This window comes from Myotis nattereri (assembly GCF_964212035.1).
Source record: "Myotis nattereri genome assembly, chromosome: X".
Lineage (NCBI taxonomy): Eukaryota > Metazoa > Chordata > Mammalia > Chiroptera > Vespertilionidae > Myotis > Myotis nattereri.
Genome location: NC_138078.1, coordinates 11,387,724 through 11,405,051, shown reverse-complemented (window position 1 = coordinate 11,405,051; position 17,328 = coordinate 11,387,724). Strand labels below are relative to the sequence as shown.

At 41.9% G+C, this 17,328-nt stretch overlaps 1 protein-coding gene across 3 annotated transcripts in view; it reads left to right on the top strand.

Annotated features, from left to right (window-relative positions):
- Window positions 1-17,328, top strand: part of SH3KBP1 (SH3 domain containing kinase binding protein 1) — a 337,141-nt gene that overhangs the window by 269,019 nt on the left and 50,794 nt on the right. For all 3 annotated transcript variants that reach the window (XM_081115410.1, XM_081115409.1, XM_081115411.1), the window contains 3 exons: window positions 1,455-1,562; window positions 11,869-11,920; window positions 14,888-14,968. In XM_081115410.1, the coding sequence (XP_080971536.1) occupies window positions 1,455-1,562; window positions 11,869-11,920; window positions 14,888-14,968 (241 nt within the window). The remainder of the gene's footprint in view (window positions 1-1,454; window positions 1,563-11,868; window positions 11,921-14,887; window positions 14,969-17,328) is intronic.

The following is a 17,328-nucleotide window of genomic DNA, read 5'->3' as shown; positions in this document are numbered from 1 at the left end:
ATCATAAGTTAAGTTATGCAGAGGCTATCTTGTCCTGCAGCAATCCAAGTATTAAACAGCAGGAGATCACAGAACTCAGGATTATAAAGAGTCTTCATTGATCCCACAAATATTTATTCTATCTGGCATTGTGAAATGGACTTGGGGTATAATGGTGAAAAGTGACATGTGTTCCTCACCTTGCTGGAATGTATGATCTAGCAAGGCACAAGTGAATTACATAAGCCATGGACCTCCAGGGCCTGACAGCCAAGTCCTAGGCCAGCTGCACATCTGCCATTTGAGCCCTCCTGGCCCTGGTATTGTGGAAGACCACGAGTAGGTCTCTCCATGAGCCCTGAGCATGATTTCCTCACTTTCTTGAGCATTTGCTGCTTCAGATGTAACTTTAAAAGTCCTCCATGTTCCTAGTATTTTTTTGAAAGCCTTTATTCATTTTGGACTTTAGCTGGAAGTTGTTGATACAGTCTGAGGATCAGATTTTTCCTGAAGGATGCATGCTTGACAGCGGTGTGTGTATTGTATGTACACAGGGCAGGAAGAAATGCCCAAGTGAGGAGATTTACAGCAGGCCAGGTGAGCCTTGGATTGAAGTGGTAGAAGTGGAATTGGACCCAGAAGACAAATGTGAGATAGGTTATAAAACTAGAACAAATCAGATGTCCAACCAATTGGATATGGAGGAAAATAGAAGTGTTTCTGTGGCATAAGGAGAATCATGAGGCCATTAGGCTCAGGATAGAAGTTTGGCAAAGGCTGGCTCTTGTTCTCTCCCTAGCACCTGGCACAGAGTAGGCACTCAATAAGTGTTTGACAAGTGAATGAACAGAATAGGGATTACTCAAGGGGAAGCAGGTTTGATCTGAAAGATAAATATATTTACTCATTAATTTAGTAAGCAAACAATGAATTCTGTAAGGTGGAAGAAAGGCTTTTCATGTTGACAACTGTGTCTCATCAACATAGAAAGGAGAAGGTGAAGGACAGCAGTACATTAATGAGCTTGTGGAAAGTATAATTTTTCTTATGCTTGGCTGCCTGTCGGAAAGCCCTCTTTAATTTCGACACACTTTGCGACCAGCTAATCAAAGAGGATCTTTGTGCATGTGATGTTTTCTAAAGCACATTTGCAGTTAATGAAATATTTTTATTTCAGTAAAATTAAAATGAAGAAAACCCATATCTTCCAAAATATTTAAAGGGGGGAAAAAGATCTTTTTGATTCAGGGCATCTAAAAGCAGCAGTGGGTTTTGAGTCCCATCCAGAAGCTCTAGCACACTTAAGCTTTTGTTCTCCCATCTGACTCTGGGGTTTGCGCTGACTTTGTCTTAGTAACCATTGTTGCATAGATAGTGGCCTCAAGGAAAGGGCCTCTGTTCTCTCTAAAAGGGATGTCAGATCTGTCTGGAGCATGCTTGCCCCATTCCTCATTCTCTGCTCTTCTGTTTCCTAGGATTGCATCGATGTAGGCTGGTGGGAAGGAGAGCTCAACGGCAGACGAGGAGTGTTCCCTGATAACTTCGTGAAGTTGCTTCCACCTGACTTTGAAAAGGAGGGGAATGTAAGTCTTTGTGGCTTTGATCTCGGTTTCCTCATCTGTTGGCTGGAAACAGTGATCCCTTTTATAGGCTTGTTGCATGAATAAATAATATAATGTATGTAAAGCACTGGGTATAATACCTGCACATTTAAGCACCCAAAATAAATGTCAAGAACCCTTGGGGGCTCCATTTGGTAAGTGGACTGCCAGTGTTCATCTAGCAGGTCCTTGAGGGTGGTGAGTTGGCTGAAAAACACATTGTGAAACTAAGGCTGCAGAGTGAGGCCTGCTAATCTTATACTATGTGTGTATATATGCACCTATATGGACATGTATACACACACATCTCCATATATATATATATATATATATATATATATATATATATATATATGATCTGTGGTTTATTTCTTTGTGGAGTCCTATTACATGATGCTGTTGTTTAAACGAGCCAGTCCATCTTTGCTTGCCTCACTTCAGGTATATTGTTTCTCTGCTGACCATGTAACAAGAAATATTAAAAAGTTAGAAGCACTTTACATTATAAGGGGTCAGCGATTTGGTCTTACTCATCCTGTTCTGCACCTCAGGGCTCTTTGCTCAGGCTTTCACATGACTTATTCTTGGCCGAGGCCCCTCTTCATGCCCCTGAGGGCTCTGTTACTGGACCATGAACTTGACTTGACCCATAACGATTCCCATGGAGCTGAGGTTTGAAAAGGATAGCTACAGTTCTGGAGCATTCGTTACCAAGGATACTAAACAGCATTGATGGTGTAGGTGCAGCTTAAATGAATGGATATAATTGTTCAAGAAGCTAGATGGTGTCAATGCCCACCGAGATTATGCCCTGCAGATTGTTAGATTGGTTTGAAGCCTAGGGCCACACCCTTTAGGCTTTTTCTAGCTTACTTTCTTTTATTGTTTAGCTGAAGGATGTTCTATTCCACACCTATTATTCTCTCTTGGAATTAAGCTTGGGGTCCAGAGAATCTCGATTCTGCTTTCTAGTGTTTTCTAGATCCTCGATACTTATTGCTAGTCCATGGACCACACTTGATTAGCATTACCAGTAGCTTTTTAGAAATACTCAGACCACACTCTAGACCGGGTACATCAGAACCTGCATTTTAACAAGATCCTTAGGTGATCTGTTTGCAAATTAGTGTTGGAAGTGCTGGTATAGGAGCAGGTATCTGTTTAAGTGATAACCGCCCTACTTTCTAGTTCCCAGTCATATTTTAGGAGAGGGATAAATTCACAGAACAGGGAAGAGCTCACCATTCTGTAAATAAATTTTCCATCAAGCAAACTCACTTGAGCCTTTTTTACTGATGACAGTTGATCACAGTGGTGGGTATCAGTTGACAGAATCATCCCTGACAAAAACAGATGCTAACACTTAGTCACAACTAGATAGTAAATGTTTTGAAACAATAAGACACAGAAATGAAGTTTGGCAAACATTTATAGAGTATAGTGGTTGTGACTCTAGACCAGGGGTGGGCAAACTTTTTGACTCGAGGGCCACAATGGGTTCTTAAACTGGACAGGAGGGCCGGAACAAAAGCATGGATGGAGTGTTTGCGTGAACTAATATAAATTCAAAGTAAACATCATTACATAAAAGGATACGGTCTTTTTTTTTTTTTTTTAGTTTTATTCATTTCAAACGGGCCGGATCTGGCCCGCGGGCCGTAGTTTGCCCACCGCTGCTCTAGACTGTAGCATCTGATAGACATGGGTTTGAATCCTGGCTCTGTCACTTACTTGTTCAGTTCAAGGTCAACTTACTGAATAGCTCTAAGCCTCAGTTGAGAGAAAAATTGTACCTTCCCTGTTGAACTCTTGAAAAGATTATCTGAGATGATGCATATGAATTTCTTAGCATAGCACCTGGTACTTGGTAAATGTCCCATACATGTGAACTATTCCAAGTCTTTGTAATTATTATTACTACAAATGTGGGAAGGTTCCAGCTAAAACTGTGCATTAATAATAGAAATCTGACTCTGGTTCTTTTTACTTCAGCTGGTCAAGTCAACACAAAATTATTGTTGGTATCTTAGTGAACTTCTATGGGAATCCCAATGAATCTAAGAACTTTTATAGTCTTTAAAAAGAAATACAGTGCTTTATAAAATATATTTGTAGAGACAAGTGAGCACAAATGACATAATCTTCATGTTATTTCTTATATTTTTCAGGATCTGCTTTATGACAATTATATTTTATGTTCATTTATTCACTCTGTATTTGTTGGGTTCCTTCTCTGGGCTGGCCTCCGTGCTGGCTGATGGGAAGTAAAGAGTATACACGGTTGATGCCCTTGTACATTTAGAATTGAGCAATAGGTCTTCTATTCAGAGTTGTAGAAACATGTCACATTTTTCTAAAAGGACACTGATGTGGGCCTCTCCTAGGGAGTAGAAGCAAGAGGGTCTTCTAGACTGCATGTCTCACCCATATCACCTATCTTTTTTTTTTAAGCCTCACCCGAGGATATTTTTCCATTGATATTTGGAAAGAGTGGGAGAGAGGGGGGAGTGATACAGAGAGAGAGAAACATCAATATGAGAGATACACATCAATTGGTTGCCTCCCCCACATGCCCAGGACTGGGGATTGAGCCTACAACTGAGGTACGTGCCCTTTATCTGAATCAAACCCATGACCCTTCAATCTGCAGGCCAACACTCTATCCACTGAGCCAAACTGACTAGGGCAACTGATCTTTGCAAGCCTGATATAAGGTGGTCACACTCTGAAGCATTTAAATGCCAATACCTTCATGGTGACTCTTCTCTCTTTGGCTAAGGAATGAGCAAGTATGCTGTCCTATTTGACATTTGCCACCTTCCTGGTTCTGATTGAGGTAATATAATTTTGAAGGCTAAGATAAAGTCTGGATCATTCTTTTAACAAATGGGAAAAGCCTCTGGTTGCCTACATGATGGCACCCTGCCTTCTAGTTCCCAGTCATATTTTAGTGCAGCAATAAATTCACTCAGGTGAGAGAGGCTCCATGGTATACTTTTCTAAAAGCCCTGCTTTGTTATATAAGGTATTAAGGGAAGATTTCCACTGAAAGAGTGAAGTTGTCAGTGATGAGTAGACTCATCTTGGCTTGCTTGTTGAGGCATGCATACTTTTTGGAACCCCATGGGCATCTCTCCAACCTGAGACAAGCAGCCAAAAGCTCTTTGATGTATCTTTTAATCTTGTCCCTAAAAAGCAGAACACTCAATTTTAGAGAAACAATAGCCATATCTGTCAGACAAAGCAACACCTACAGCTGAGAAGTGATTGTATAATGTGACATTTAGCTTTTAGAAAATTCAAAGTATCGCATCCTTTTTCATCCTTTCTGGCCTATAAAACCAGCCAACCAGCTTGGCATTGGTTGTTATACCAGCCTTTATTGCTGCATCCAGAGTATTGGTGAGTTCGATGACGACGTGACTGGAGATGAGGCTGTTGTTTGCTGAGTCAACTATGTAAAGATGGTTAGAATCATTAACACAAAGGCACTATGTGAACGACAGAATCTGAAACACCATTCTGCCACTAGTTTTAGCAAATGTGATCTTGTCTTGCCAGTGGCTGGGGTTGTAGTCATTCACCCAGAAAAGACGATGATCTGTGATGATTAGGGTAGACAGCAGCAAACAGCATTTATTCAACAGCAGACCTCTTGAATCAGTAGGCATCACTGAAGCATCCCCACAAGGCTAGTATACTTTCTGCTGGAGTGGTTACCACAGGCCTTTTGGAATTCTTGACAGTCTTCCTTTCAGAGAGTGACACTATGGGGCTTTTCCTCAAGATATTCCCGGAGAGCAGCCGCTGATCTGTTGGTGCAGCCGCTGATCTGTTGGTACATATTTTAGAGTGATTATGTAGGCTATTTACCAGAGAACCTAAATTCAATGGCTGTCTGTTTATTTTGAGCCTTGACAGTAAAATTGAATATCAGAATGGAAAGATTCAATGTTCCAAGAGCTCTAATGAAGCAGTGTTCTGTCATTATTACTAAGGAAAAATGGGGACCGTGGGCTCTCAAGAACAGCAGAAACAACTTCGCACTGTCATTGAATTAGAAGAGGTTCTCTGAAAGAAAAATGTTTCTGAAAGATAGTGTTTTAAGAAAGTCTCAGGCCTCAGTCCTTTTAAGAGAAACTGCGAAAATCACCAGAGGATATTATAGTTCTAACATGGACGGCTCTTCTGGGTTTGTGCCATGTCAGGAACTGGGTGTTGCTCAGGTTCCCATAGTTTCCTTAGTTAATGTTCAACAGGGCAGGAGGGTCTGCCTCTTAGCCCTAGGGACACAGAAACCCACATTCAAAGATTTTTAAACATGTCTGCGACTGATGCATGCTCACATTGCCAACTCACAGAGGCTTACTCAGGAGCAGACTACCAGCTTACAAATTGCAGCAAGAACAGAACATCAGCCCATCTGGAACACGTGGGTCTGTGTGCCTTGGGCATTTGTTCCCTATGGGCCTGATTCCTTAGAAACCAGATTCTATAGAAAACCATCATTTATTTGGTGCTTTCTTGGAGAGCAATGACTGAAAGAAAGAGGAGCTAGTTGTACTCATGTAGGCCCTCACAGGTATAGCTTGAGGCCCCCTCAAGCACCAGAGGGAAAGGCTTGCCAAGGGAACTCTATGTTGAATTCAGCTAAACCCACATGGGGCTTGCAAGAGCACTGCACCATTGGCCTCAGCAACTCTCCATTTTTCTGTTTTCATGCCTGACCAGACCCTTCCTATTCAATATCAATTTTCAGACACATCGTGGTACAATCAAGTAGGTGTACCATGTTCACAATTACAATTGAGTGCCAACCTTAAGATCCTTCTACTCAACTGCAACTCTTAAGATTGTTCTAGATCACTCAGCAGGAGTTTTGCAGGTTCCAACTTTTACAGGAAAGGAAGTCCCTTCCTTGATTTGCATAAGGGCTAATCCACCATAGGTGAATTTTTTTGGCTTAACTCTGACTGCACTCTCTTTTCCCAGTTCTTAGGCTCCTTTCCTTAGCCCCTATCATCTGACAACTCAGTTTATAGAACTGTTCTCAGTCAAAATTTTCTTTGCTCCTAGTCATGTTTTTCAGCCTTTTGAGAACCACTGTTCTTTCCAATTTTCAAAGATGTCCAATAAATTATTTCCCTGTATTTAGTCTTCCAAAAAGAAACAAATATGTGCTCCTAATAACCAGCAGTATGGAAAAATTAACCTATAATATTATTTATCTGTACATTTAGTTTCCTGGGTACTTCCACCTGCAGAGGTGGGGATTGTCAAGGCATTAATGTCACCTAAGCATGGCCTAATGACAGAACCCTAACTAAGCTTCCCTGAAGTGGCCTGGATGGTGCTCCTTCTGTCTTCTCCATTTGTACTTGCATCCTATTCTCTCCCAGTTGAGCCCCTCATTCACTATACTCTCTCATCACTCCATCTGAACTATATTCTCCTTGAAAGCAGAGCCCATGCCCTGAGCTTCTCCTTCATGTATCTTCGTCCATTTGGGCTGCTATAACAGAATACCATAGACTCAATGGCTTATAAACAACATAAATTTATTTCTCACAGTCTGAAAGCTGGGAAGTCCAAGATTAAGGTGCTAGCAGATTTGGCATCTGGTGCAGGCCCACTTCCTGGTTCATAGACAGGTATCCTCTCACTGTATCCTTACATGGTAGAAGAGTTAAGGGAGTTCTCTGGGGTCTCTTTTATAAGGGCACCAGTCCCATTTATGAGGTCTCCACCAGAATGAACTACTCTACACATGAGCACATTGAGGATTAAGTTTCAACATATGAATTTTGGATTCATTCAGTAGACAAGCGTTCAGTCCATAGCAGCATGCATGGTACATGGTTGCAATCAGGAATCCTTTGTCCTTTGGTCATTTCATGACAAGGTATAACTTCCCTTCCTCTGTCTCTCTTCTACTCCTTGCTACTCTCTCCTATACTAGTAAGAAAGAAGAGGAAGTGGGAAGCAGAGATCCTTGTCAGACTTCTCTTCCCAGACAAAGGGGGGTCCAGGTCCTTCCATCCAGACATGAGGTCTGGGCATGGAGTTAAGGCATCATTTTCAGGGTGGGGTGGACGGAGCAAATGAGTGAGCCAAGGGTTGAACTGAGAGAGTATCTTAGGGAGAAGCTGAATACCAAAGCCTGGGTGACTACGCTATAGGCCAGCAATCTGGATGGGCCCAGCTAAGCGGGTGACAATAGATATAGGCCACCAGGCTAGAGGCTAAGGAGAGGAAACTCGAGAGAGACCCCGCCAAGAGCAGGTTCTGTAGTAGCTCCCGAGGATCTCCCGTGCTGGGGACTCTGTAGGGTGCAGAGGGTCAGTTATAGACAATGTAATCCCAAGTATTGCCCCAGCTGCACACCTCAAATGTATTGTCAATCCACCAGAAACAGGGGAGAAAAGGGCAGAGGAGAAACTTCCATGAGGGGTACCCTGGTCAGGAACTATCCATTTGTATCACCCTCTCCAGCCTCAAACACAGACACCTCCAGAGAACTTAGCCAAATGCCTGGAGACGGACTTCCCAAGGCCCCACATCAAGCTAAAATTTACTTGCAGAACCTTACCACATTCCTCTAACAAAAGTCCCCCAAAATATTTGGGGCCAGAGTGTTGAAGGCAGACTGGCTCAAGAGACCAAGTGGTGAATGAAAATTCCTGCCAGGGAGGATGGTTGAGCCAGATGATGAGCTCTTTCATTTGGGACTGGCCAGACTTGCCAAACAAGGGGCAGAGTCATTTCTGAAATCCCTCAGCAGGAAGCAAAACTTGCCTTTCTGCTGTCTTCACTCCAGAACATTCATATCTATTTCCTTCCTGGTAATGTAAGAAATTGAATCTAGTTTTTATATGTGCTGAAGGATGTTGTTTGTTGCTTCTCTGTCCAAGCCAACAGCTCTAAACACAGGCCTACGTGCACTGTATTATGTGAAGACCTCAGGAGGTATTATGCGATCCCCTAAATCAGAAGATGTTGGCTCATTGATTTTGTTCTGAACATTTTTATGTTGGCACTTTTTTAAATGAATTGCTACAGTCTGGACATTGAGAGAAGTGAGCTCTGGGGCCACTTTGGCTACCACCTAGCTGTTGATATGCCCCTCTAGGCCTCAGCATAACACTAAGGTCTTCTGTTTTCAGCATCTACCTGCAAATTGAGCAGGCTGAAGCCACCTGAGTTTGGAGTCGGAGTCCTTTACTTTCACCATGGGGGGCAGGGGGGCGTAAAGAGAATAAATAGAATAAAAATCCATGACTTAAAATACTCACCTGAGTTGAAGATGTTTTTGTCTGCACACTTACAGGTTAACACTGGTAAACCTCACAGAGTAAATGTTGACCTACTGCTTAACCTGGAGGGCCCTGTAGTCCCATCTTCTTTGTCCAGTCACAATTGGACATTTTGGGGGAAATTAACTAAGTGATAAGCTTACGTCTTTTCATATGAGAATTGTGAACTCCTATGATGAATTTTTGACTATCACATTTGGCTACAGATTTACCCAGACTGCCTTTCAGTTATCACTGCCCTATCTTCCCATTACATTACATTATAATAATAAAAAATCAATGTAGGCTCATGTACAATTCTTCATCAATTATTAGGGGGTTGGTCTAGAGCTACATGGAACCCTGGCCCTGATTTTTGTTTAAAATGACCTTGAAAGACATCTTATTTGAAAATGTGTCATCATTTCTCACAGAAGGAGGCAGAAAGGCTAAGTTTGATGGAATTGGGGTGAAGTCAGTCAATGAAAACAAAAAGGACAACCTGTAAACCTACTCTACTAATAAGCAAATCAGGCATCTGGCCAGCGTTGATCAAGTGCAGTGGATGCAAGACAAACAGCTCACAAACTGCTCCTTCCTTTCAAAACTGCTCCACCTGCCTCCGCAGCTGCCAGGGCTCCAAACAAAACCCCACACCTCTGCCTCCTTCCTTTGCCACATTCAAGCATGCACTTGCCACAAGCACACTTTTCACACGCTGTCTGTTAGCCGAACAATTCCCTTGGTGCCCCTCTGCTCTGCCCTGTCACATTTCATGTCTGCTGCATACCAAAGGTGACACAACACTCAAGGTTTTTGTTCTTTACAAGTCATCTTGGGAAAGTAAGATGACTTGCAGTTGTCTCTTTTTTATTTGGGGCCCTGTGGTTTGAGGCAGGGTTGCTGGGGGAACGGCCTCAGCAAGAAGAGGCTCATGTGAAGTTGGTTATAAAAGTTTTTAAACCAACAGAAGGTGAGGAAGACTTCTGCCGGGTAGGCTTTGTTGGGGCTTGGCTGGGAAGAATTAGGCCACAGGGTGTTGGCAGTTTCGTGAATAAGAAATTACTCAGATCTTGAGGTAAAGGAAGGGTGATTGGCAGAGCTTCAATGATAACTTTGTTAGGTAAACACACAGCTGTCCCCAGTCTAATTTATACAAAGACAGAAAAGGGAAGGAGTTGGGGTAGAGATCTAGAAGGAGCTGGCAAAAGGGGAAAAAGTAGTGTAAGATCTGTGAACTGGAACATCCATGGGGGGAACCTATGTGCAAGAAGAGGTGGCCTTTGAGTAGCTTTCTTTTTCTGAAATAATAAAATCTGTATGCATGTAGACAAGACAGAAAAATATTAAGGAAACACACTCATAATTCTAGAGATCACTACTATAAATTTCTTGTTTTCCATTCTTTTTCTGTGTGTATTATAACCTAGTTAAGCTCATACTGTAGCTGCAATTTGATACCCATTTTGGTTGTGTGGCTTTTTTTTCATCTTTAATAAGCTACAGCTCCTTGTGCTTTTGTAGACTGTGTGTGGTTTACAGCCACGTGATAGTTTGTCTTGTGAATGCTCTCTGGCAGGATGGACCCTTCATAATGATTAAGAAAGAGCACTCTGTGGGTCAGGCAGTTCTAGGCTAGACTTCTAGTCCCTTACTCCATTTAATAGCCTGGTAACTTGGGGAAATGCCTTCATCTCTCTAGGCCTCAATTATTTCATCTGCAAAATGGGCATAATAATATCACTGCTTATGGAGTTGTTATGAGGATTAAACAAGGCAGTGCTTACTGACTCCCTCTGCTTTGAAATTGTCTTCTCTTTAAAAGGGAGGTAATATTATTGCCATTTTACAGAAGAGAATGATTAAGTGAGGTCACTTGCCCAGTGTCCATGCTAATTAACTGAAAGAGCCAGGATTTTTATTTCTAATCCTCACCTGAAGATATTTTTTCCAGAGAGTGGGAGGGAGAGAGGAGGGGGTGAGAGAGAGAGAAACATCGATGTGAGAAACACATCAGCTGGTTGCCTCCCGGGCACCCTGACCAGGACTGGGGTTCAACCTGCAACCGAGGTACATGCCCTTGACTGAGAATGGAACCAGAGACCCTTGGGTCCTCAGGTTGATGTTCTAACCACTGAGCTAAACCAGCCAGGGCAAAGAGCCTTGATTTTTAATGACAGATTCTGAAGCCCCACCACTTGCCCACCATCTAAACTGCTTACTCACGGGTAACTTGGCTAAATCACCCAGCTAATAAAGAGCCGAGGATGGGCAGATTCATTTGCTGATCTCTACCTGACCATCTCTCTCCTACAGTCAATCCTGGTGAGCAAGGAGATACTCTAGAACCGGTTCAGGAATGGATGCCATTGATTGCATTGCTACCTCTGTCACCTATAGAGTAACAAGATTTGAGACTAAAACAAGTGACTGATAAGCAAAGAAATACCATTCCAGTTTCCAGCGTTCAGCTGGTCTGAGGGGGTCCATGCTGGCAGCCTTGGGAGGGAAAGGGGCAGCAGGTTTAGAACCCCACCCAGTTGCACCAGCCCCTGAGCCTGAATTTTGTTGAAGGTCCCACATCCAGAGAAGATCTGATTTAAAGCCACCCCAGTGACTCTTTTTGAATCAGTTGGTTATTCAGCAGATTGAATCTTAATTGCAAATGCGTTTGTAGCGTAGGAGAACCATTGTGCTTGCTGGTTTCAGGCCATTTTTTGCTGAGCTGAACTTTTCCAGAAGGCTATTACAAATTTAAAAAGGGAGAAATGGTATTTCATTTGTCCATCTGAGTTTTGTTTTGCAGACTGAATGTATTTTAGTGTTTGTTTAAAGGTGCCAAAATCTAACATCCCTAGAGAGAGAATTACTCAATTTTTTTTGAGAACTTCTCTGGACTGTCCACACTACATCTAGAAAATACTGTCTGTGGTCCTTATGTGAGAGGCCTAGCTTGCCAACAATCTCATGTGGTATCATTTTGATTACTTTTTCAGAGACCCAAGAAGCCACCTCCTCCATCCGCTCCTGTCATCAAACAAGGGGCAGGTAAGGTACCTTTCTGTTCCATCAACACGATGTGCGTCATTCTCTGCGTGTATTTACAGTGTCCTTGGTAGAACTCAAGATTCTTAGATTCAAATGCCACAGAATGCCAATTTGGGAAGTAATGTTTTGGTCTCAACAGGCAAGTTTTAAATAACTACTGTTTTTCCTAAAAAAATAAATAAATAAATAAACATGTCATTAAAATGTATCCCTGATACAGCAAGAAAAAAAAAAAAAAAGTCTAACCTCCCAAGCGAATGACCAGAAAGACTTGGCTTTGGAATAAACCAGTTTTTGTCTGCTTTGCTTTTATTGGTTTAATAAACTGCTTTTGAGGCGAGCAGAACCGAATTGTCCTCCATCACCTATGCTTGCCAGATCGAGGATCAGCTTGGAGGGGATCGCTTTCCACAGGTCACAGTGTCAACGAACATGTATAGTGGCACTGAATTTTCAGTGTCTGTCCTATGTAGTTCACCAAAATTTTCACTTACTTCACTTACCCCCCCAACAAAAATTTTTTTTCTAGCAATAAATACTTTTCCTCATGATTTTTTTAATCTTGAAGAGTCTAATTCACTTTTTCTGTGCAGTTCAGATATTAAGGTTGAATAATATGGGAAGACTTGATGTCAGACATTGGGTAACTTGTTGTAATGATGGAGTCTCATACATAAAGATGATAATTCATATTTCCCAATAGAACTCTTTATAATTGTTTAAAAAAACTAATTATGGAGAGAAATTCCTCCATGAATAAGTAGATAAGTGGCATTTTAAAAATTAGCAACTAAAATAGAAGAAGAGTAGGGGTATTTTTAGTTCTACACATTCACTAATTATGGTATTTCTGTAGCATTTAAAGTATGAATAAATTTCTAGATTGGTTATTCACAGACTTTTTAGGAGGGATTTTTTTAAAAGTTCTTTTGTCTCACCAGCTTGGGTGGAAAAATCACCTTGACCCCAAATTCCATTTTCATTCCCTTCAGTATAGTTGAGCATTATAGAGATTAAGCCCTGAAACGGGATGTTAATTACATCTCTGCTCTGCCCCCATCCTCCTCTGCATTGAGCAGTTTAGTTTTGCCACCTAGTGGTTCTGGCTGGATAAATATTTTATTGTGCTGAAATTAAAGCAGGTTATTGATTTTCTTGTCTCTGGAGACCCTTTTCCATAGAGACCTTGGTGACAGATGAGAGGCCAAGTTGATGAGTTGAGTGGTCCAAGGCTCAGGTAGCCTAGAATGTAGCTAAGATTGGATTCTTCATGGTGGTAGGATTGTCAGTTCCTCCTGTGTCTCTAGGAATGATGCTGGACTTCTTCATTATCATTAGGAGACTAGATTGTAGCATGGTAGACAAATTCTTATCCTTTTGAAACAGTTTTAACAAGGTTATGCTGGCTCTCTGAGGGCAAAGCAAGATGACATTTAATCTTCCTAGATAATTGTTGCTCATTTATCCTGCTGAATGATCTTGGGAAGTACTTTGTAATGGGGAGGTAGATATTCATACTTTCCCCATCATCAACTTTCCTTGTGTTTGATTATTTGACACAAAAAAATATATATGGAATGGAAAGAAATCAGATACAGTGTTTAATTTGTAGAGAGTCATTAAGGAGATTTAGGTGAAGTCTGTGTTCAGTGAATTTTTTAAAATTCTTTTGGTTTCTTATGTTATATATAATTGAGATTTTTAGTACCAAGCACCCACCCATAAGGCTGGTCATGTAAGGAATTGCCAAGCACTCAACCAAGTCCATAAGTCAGAGGAGTACTTTTGAGTGATTGGTTTCATGTGTTAGCTATTTTTCAAGTGTTCTTACTTGCCTGAAGTTACTGACACTGATGAAAATGCCAGGGGAGGGAGCCGCTGCAGTCAACATGGGTAAAGATGAAATGCTAATTGGTGCATTTGGGGAAAAGTAATACTTGAGGGATTCAGGCACAAAATGAAAGGATTTAGGGAGAACTACCACATCTTCTCTGAACATCTCTCCACTTAAAAATATTTTCTAGTTACTACTGCTGTATAGCAAACCACCCCAAATTTGACAGCATAAAGCAACAATCTTATGCCCAGGATTTTGGGGGGTCAGGAATTTGAACAGCGCATGGCCAGGGTGTCTTGTCTCTCTTCTCCATGATGTCTGGGACATCAGCTGAGAATTCTGGACCAGCTGAGGCTGGCTGAACCACTTTGAAGATGACCACTTCACTCTCATGTCTGGCTACCCTTGGCACAGCTGGAAGGCTGGGCTCAGCTAAGGCTATAGGCCAGAGTGACTACACCTGGCCTACACGTGGCCTCTGCAGCATGATGGCCCTATGGCAATTCATTTCTTACATGGAGGTTCAATATTCTAACAAGTAAAGCATAAGCTACATGGCCTTTTAGGACATAACCTTGGAAATTATATGGTATTGCGTCGGTCACTGGTTGAAGCAGTCACAAGCTCACCCATATTCCAAACAGGGGACATAAACATTACCCCTTAATGGGGGAGGGGTAGTGAACCCTTTGAGGCAATATTTTAAAACTGCTACAAAGTAGAACCCAGATCCCTGTGAAATTCTTTTTTATGTATAGAGCACAATATCCCCTTATTTGCATATTTTGAAGATTGACTTCCTTATTTATTTATACACATTCCCCACCTGCAACCAAGAATTTCCTGTGACTATTTTGATGCCTAGGGGAGTCAGACCTAAATATCATAAAATATTAGTGGTGTTCTTATAAATTAAGTATGTATAGGCAGGCAAACTTAATGACATAGGACAGAAATGGCTTCTGCTCTGTTTCTTAGCGACTTGTTTTTGCCAAGTAACACCAGCACTCAGCTTAGGGGGGAAAAAATCTATTAACTTTGCTGTTCCTAATAAATATTAAAAATGCTGGTGTGTCTAATAAATGAGTAGAGAAAATATTTTCTGATCACTGTTATCCTTTCCCCCCTAGGTACCACTGAGAGAAAACATGAAATTAAAAAGATACCTCCTGAAAGACCAGAAACGCTTCCAAACAGAACAGAAGAAAAAGGTATGAAATCAAGTCTTCATTGGCACTTCTAGGACAGCAAGAGACGAAGCTGTCTGTCATAGGGCTAGTCCAGATTATCCACAGAATTTGTTTTCTTTGAAATATGATTTTGATTTCTTTTAAATATCCCGTATCTGAGGAAATAGGAGAGGGGGTTATATGGTATTTTTTTTGGGGGGGGGCAGAAGTTCTTATCAATGAAAAACAACAGGTCCAGTCACTGAACACACTGGGGCTCTTCCATCCCAATCTTCCTGCCATCACCATCCTGCCCTCACCAGCAGCACTCTCATCCTTGGTCACTCCTGGGCCTTTGATCCTGGCTACAGACACATGTCTTTGGTCAAGAGTGCTAAGAGAGGGGAAGCATGGGAAAATTGGAAGAAGCAGCTCAGTGTCTACAGTCCCCTGAAGGTGGTTAGAAATGTCATTTGCAGGGAAGGAGCTTGACCCATCTCACACAGTCAATTTTACAAATGTGTTTGAGTTTTACCATTCTGAGTCTCTCCCAAGGAAATCTACATGCTGTGGAAGGACTCATTTTATTGGATGTCTAAGATTTGATTGATCACACATTTTATGGGAGAAAATGCTATGTTATTATTATGAACAGGAAGCAGAGCACATTCCATTTTAAAAAGCAGTTATTTGTAAGTCACAAGAGAAATGCTGAATTAATGAATTAAATTATTTGGAGGTGCTCCTGGGTGGCCTCGTGAATTTTTATTGTAAAATTTAATATTTTATGTCAGCTTGCCAAAAGTTTTACTGACATTGTGAGCTCTTAAGTTACACCTCTTTCATAGTGAAGAGATAAAACTTGAGTTGTGGAACCTTATTATAAAGGCCAGGTATGTATCACAGATCAATGAAAAAATAGCATTGACCATGTGCCATATAAATAGCTCTTTGATAAAAGTGTGTGTTTTGACATAACCAAACACTGCTCCCTGTTCTCATAGAGAACACATGGCTAGTTTCTGACTAATAATCAGGCTCCTTGACAAGGACACTTCCTGCTCTATTCCATGCTAAAAGACTCAGCTTGCATGTGAATAACTGCCCTACTTACCTGGCCAAGTGGCCACACACTTCTGGTTCCTTTCCTTCCTAGGAGCCATTGTTCTGTGCCACAATGGGTCAAGAAGGCAGAAGCCCTGATCAAAAGCAACAAGGGTTGGAGCACCATCCCATACACCAAAAAGTTTGTGGGTTCGATTCCCAGTCAGGGCACAGACCTAGGTTGTGGGTTTGATCCCCGGTCAGGGCACATATGGGAGGAACCAATTGATATTTCTCTCTCACATCAATGTTTCTTTCTCTCTCTCTCTCTCTCTCTCTCTCTCTCTCTCTCTCTCTCTCTCTCTCCCTCCCTCCCTCCCTCCCTCCCTCCCTTCCTTTCTCTCTAAAATCAATAAACACATACTCAGGTGAGAGATATAAAGATATATCAAGATATCTTTCCTCTTTTACTTCCTTTCTCTCCTCCCTTCTTTAAAAAAATAAGTAACAGCCCTGGAAAGTGTGGCTTAGTTGGTTGGGCATCATCTTGTGCACTGAAAGGTTGCTGGTTCAATTCCTAGTCAGGGCACATGCCCGGGTTGTGGGCTCAATCCCAGGTAGGGGGCACGCAGGAGGCAGCTGATGGATGTTTCACTCTCACATTGATGTTTCTCCCTGTCCCTTCCTCTCTCTCTAAAAAAATCAATTAAAATATATTTTTTAAAAGCAACAGAGAAGCCAGGGAGCCAGCCCCACCCTAAGACTTGACCTTCCATCTCTTCCAGCAGGAGGAATCTCCCTTCCTTTGTGTTTCATCCGAGTTCCTTCTCCTTTGCTCCCCATGTATCAGCTAATGAGTTCCTAGCATTCCTGGATGGGGCATATTCCCCCACTGAATTATGGTGGGGATGAGCACTGTGATAGCTACACAAATGCTGACGGGCTTTTAAAAGTTTGGCCAATTGGCCTGGGCACCCAAACAATATGAGTTTGTGGTTGCAAGTACAACGTGTTCAGAGTTCCAGCTACAAGTGAATATACGGACCCCACCTATCCTCCAGTGGGCAACTCTCAGAAGTTCTGTCTTTGTAAAGAAGAATGTAGATACCTGCTTTTTATGCCATGAACAGGGCAAGGCTAATTGGGGACAGAAAAAATGCAGCTGTCACTGAGCACTGCCCAGTTGGGCCACCAGACCTGGCTTTAACTTCATTTTAATAGCTCTGACTCCAAAAACCCTTGGGAACAAAATACCTGTGAAGCCCCAATTTACCTTCCAAGTTCAAACTGCACAAAAAGAATCCCAAACTAGTCCTTGTTCCCTGAAACGGTCCCCTCATTATAAGCTTATGGCCCGT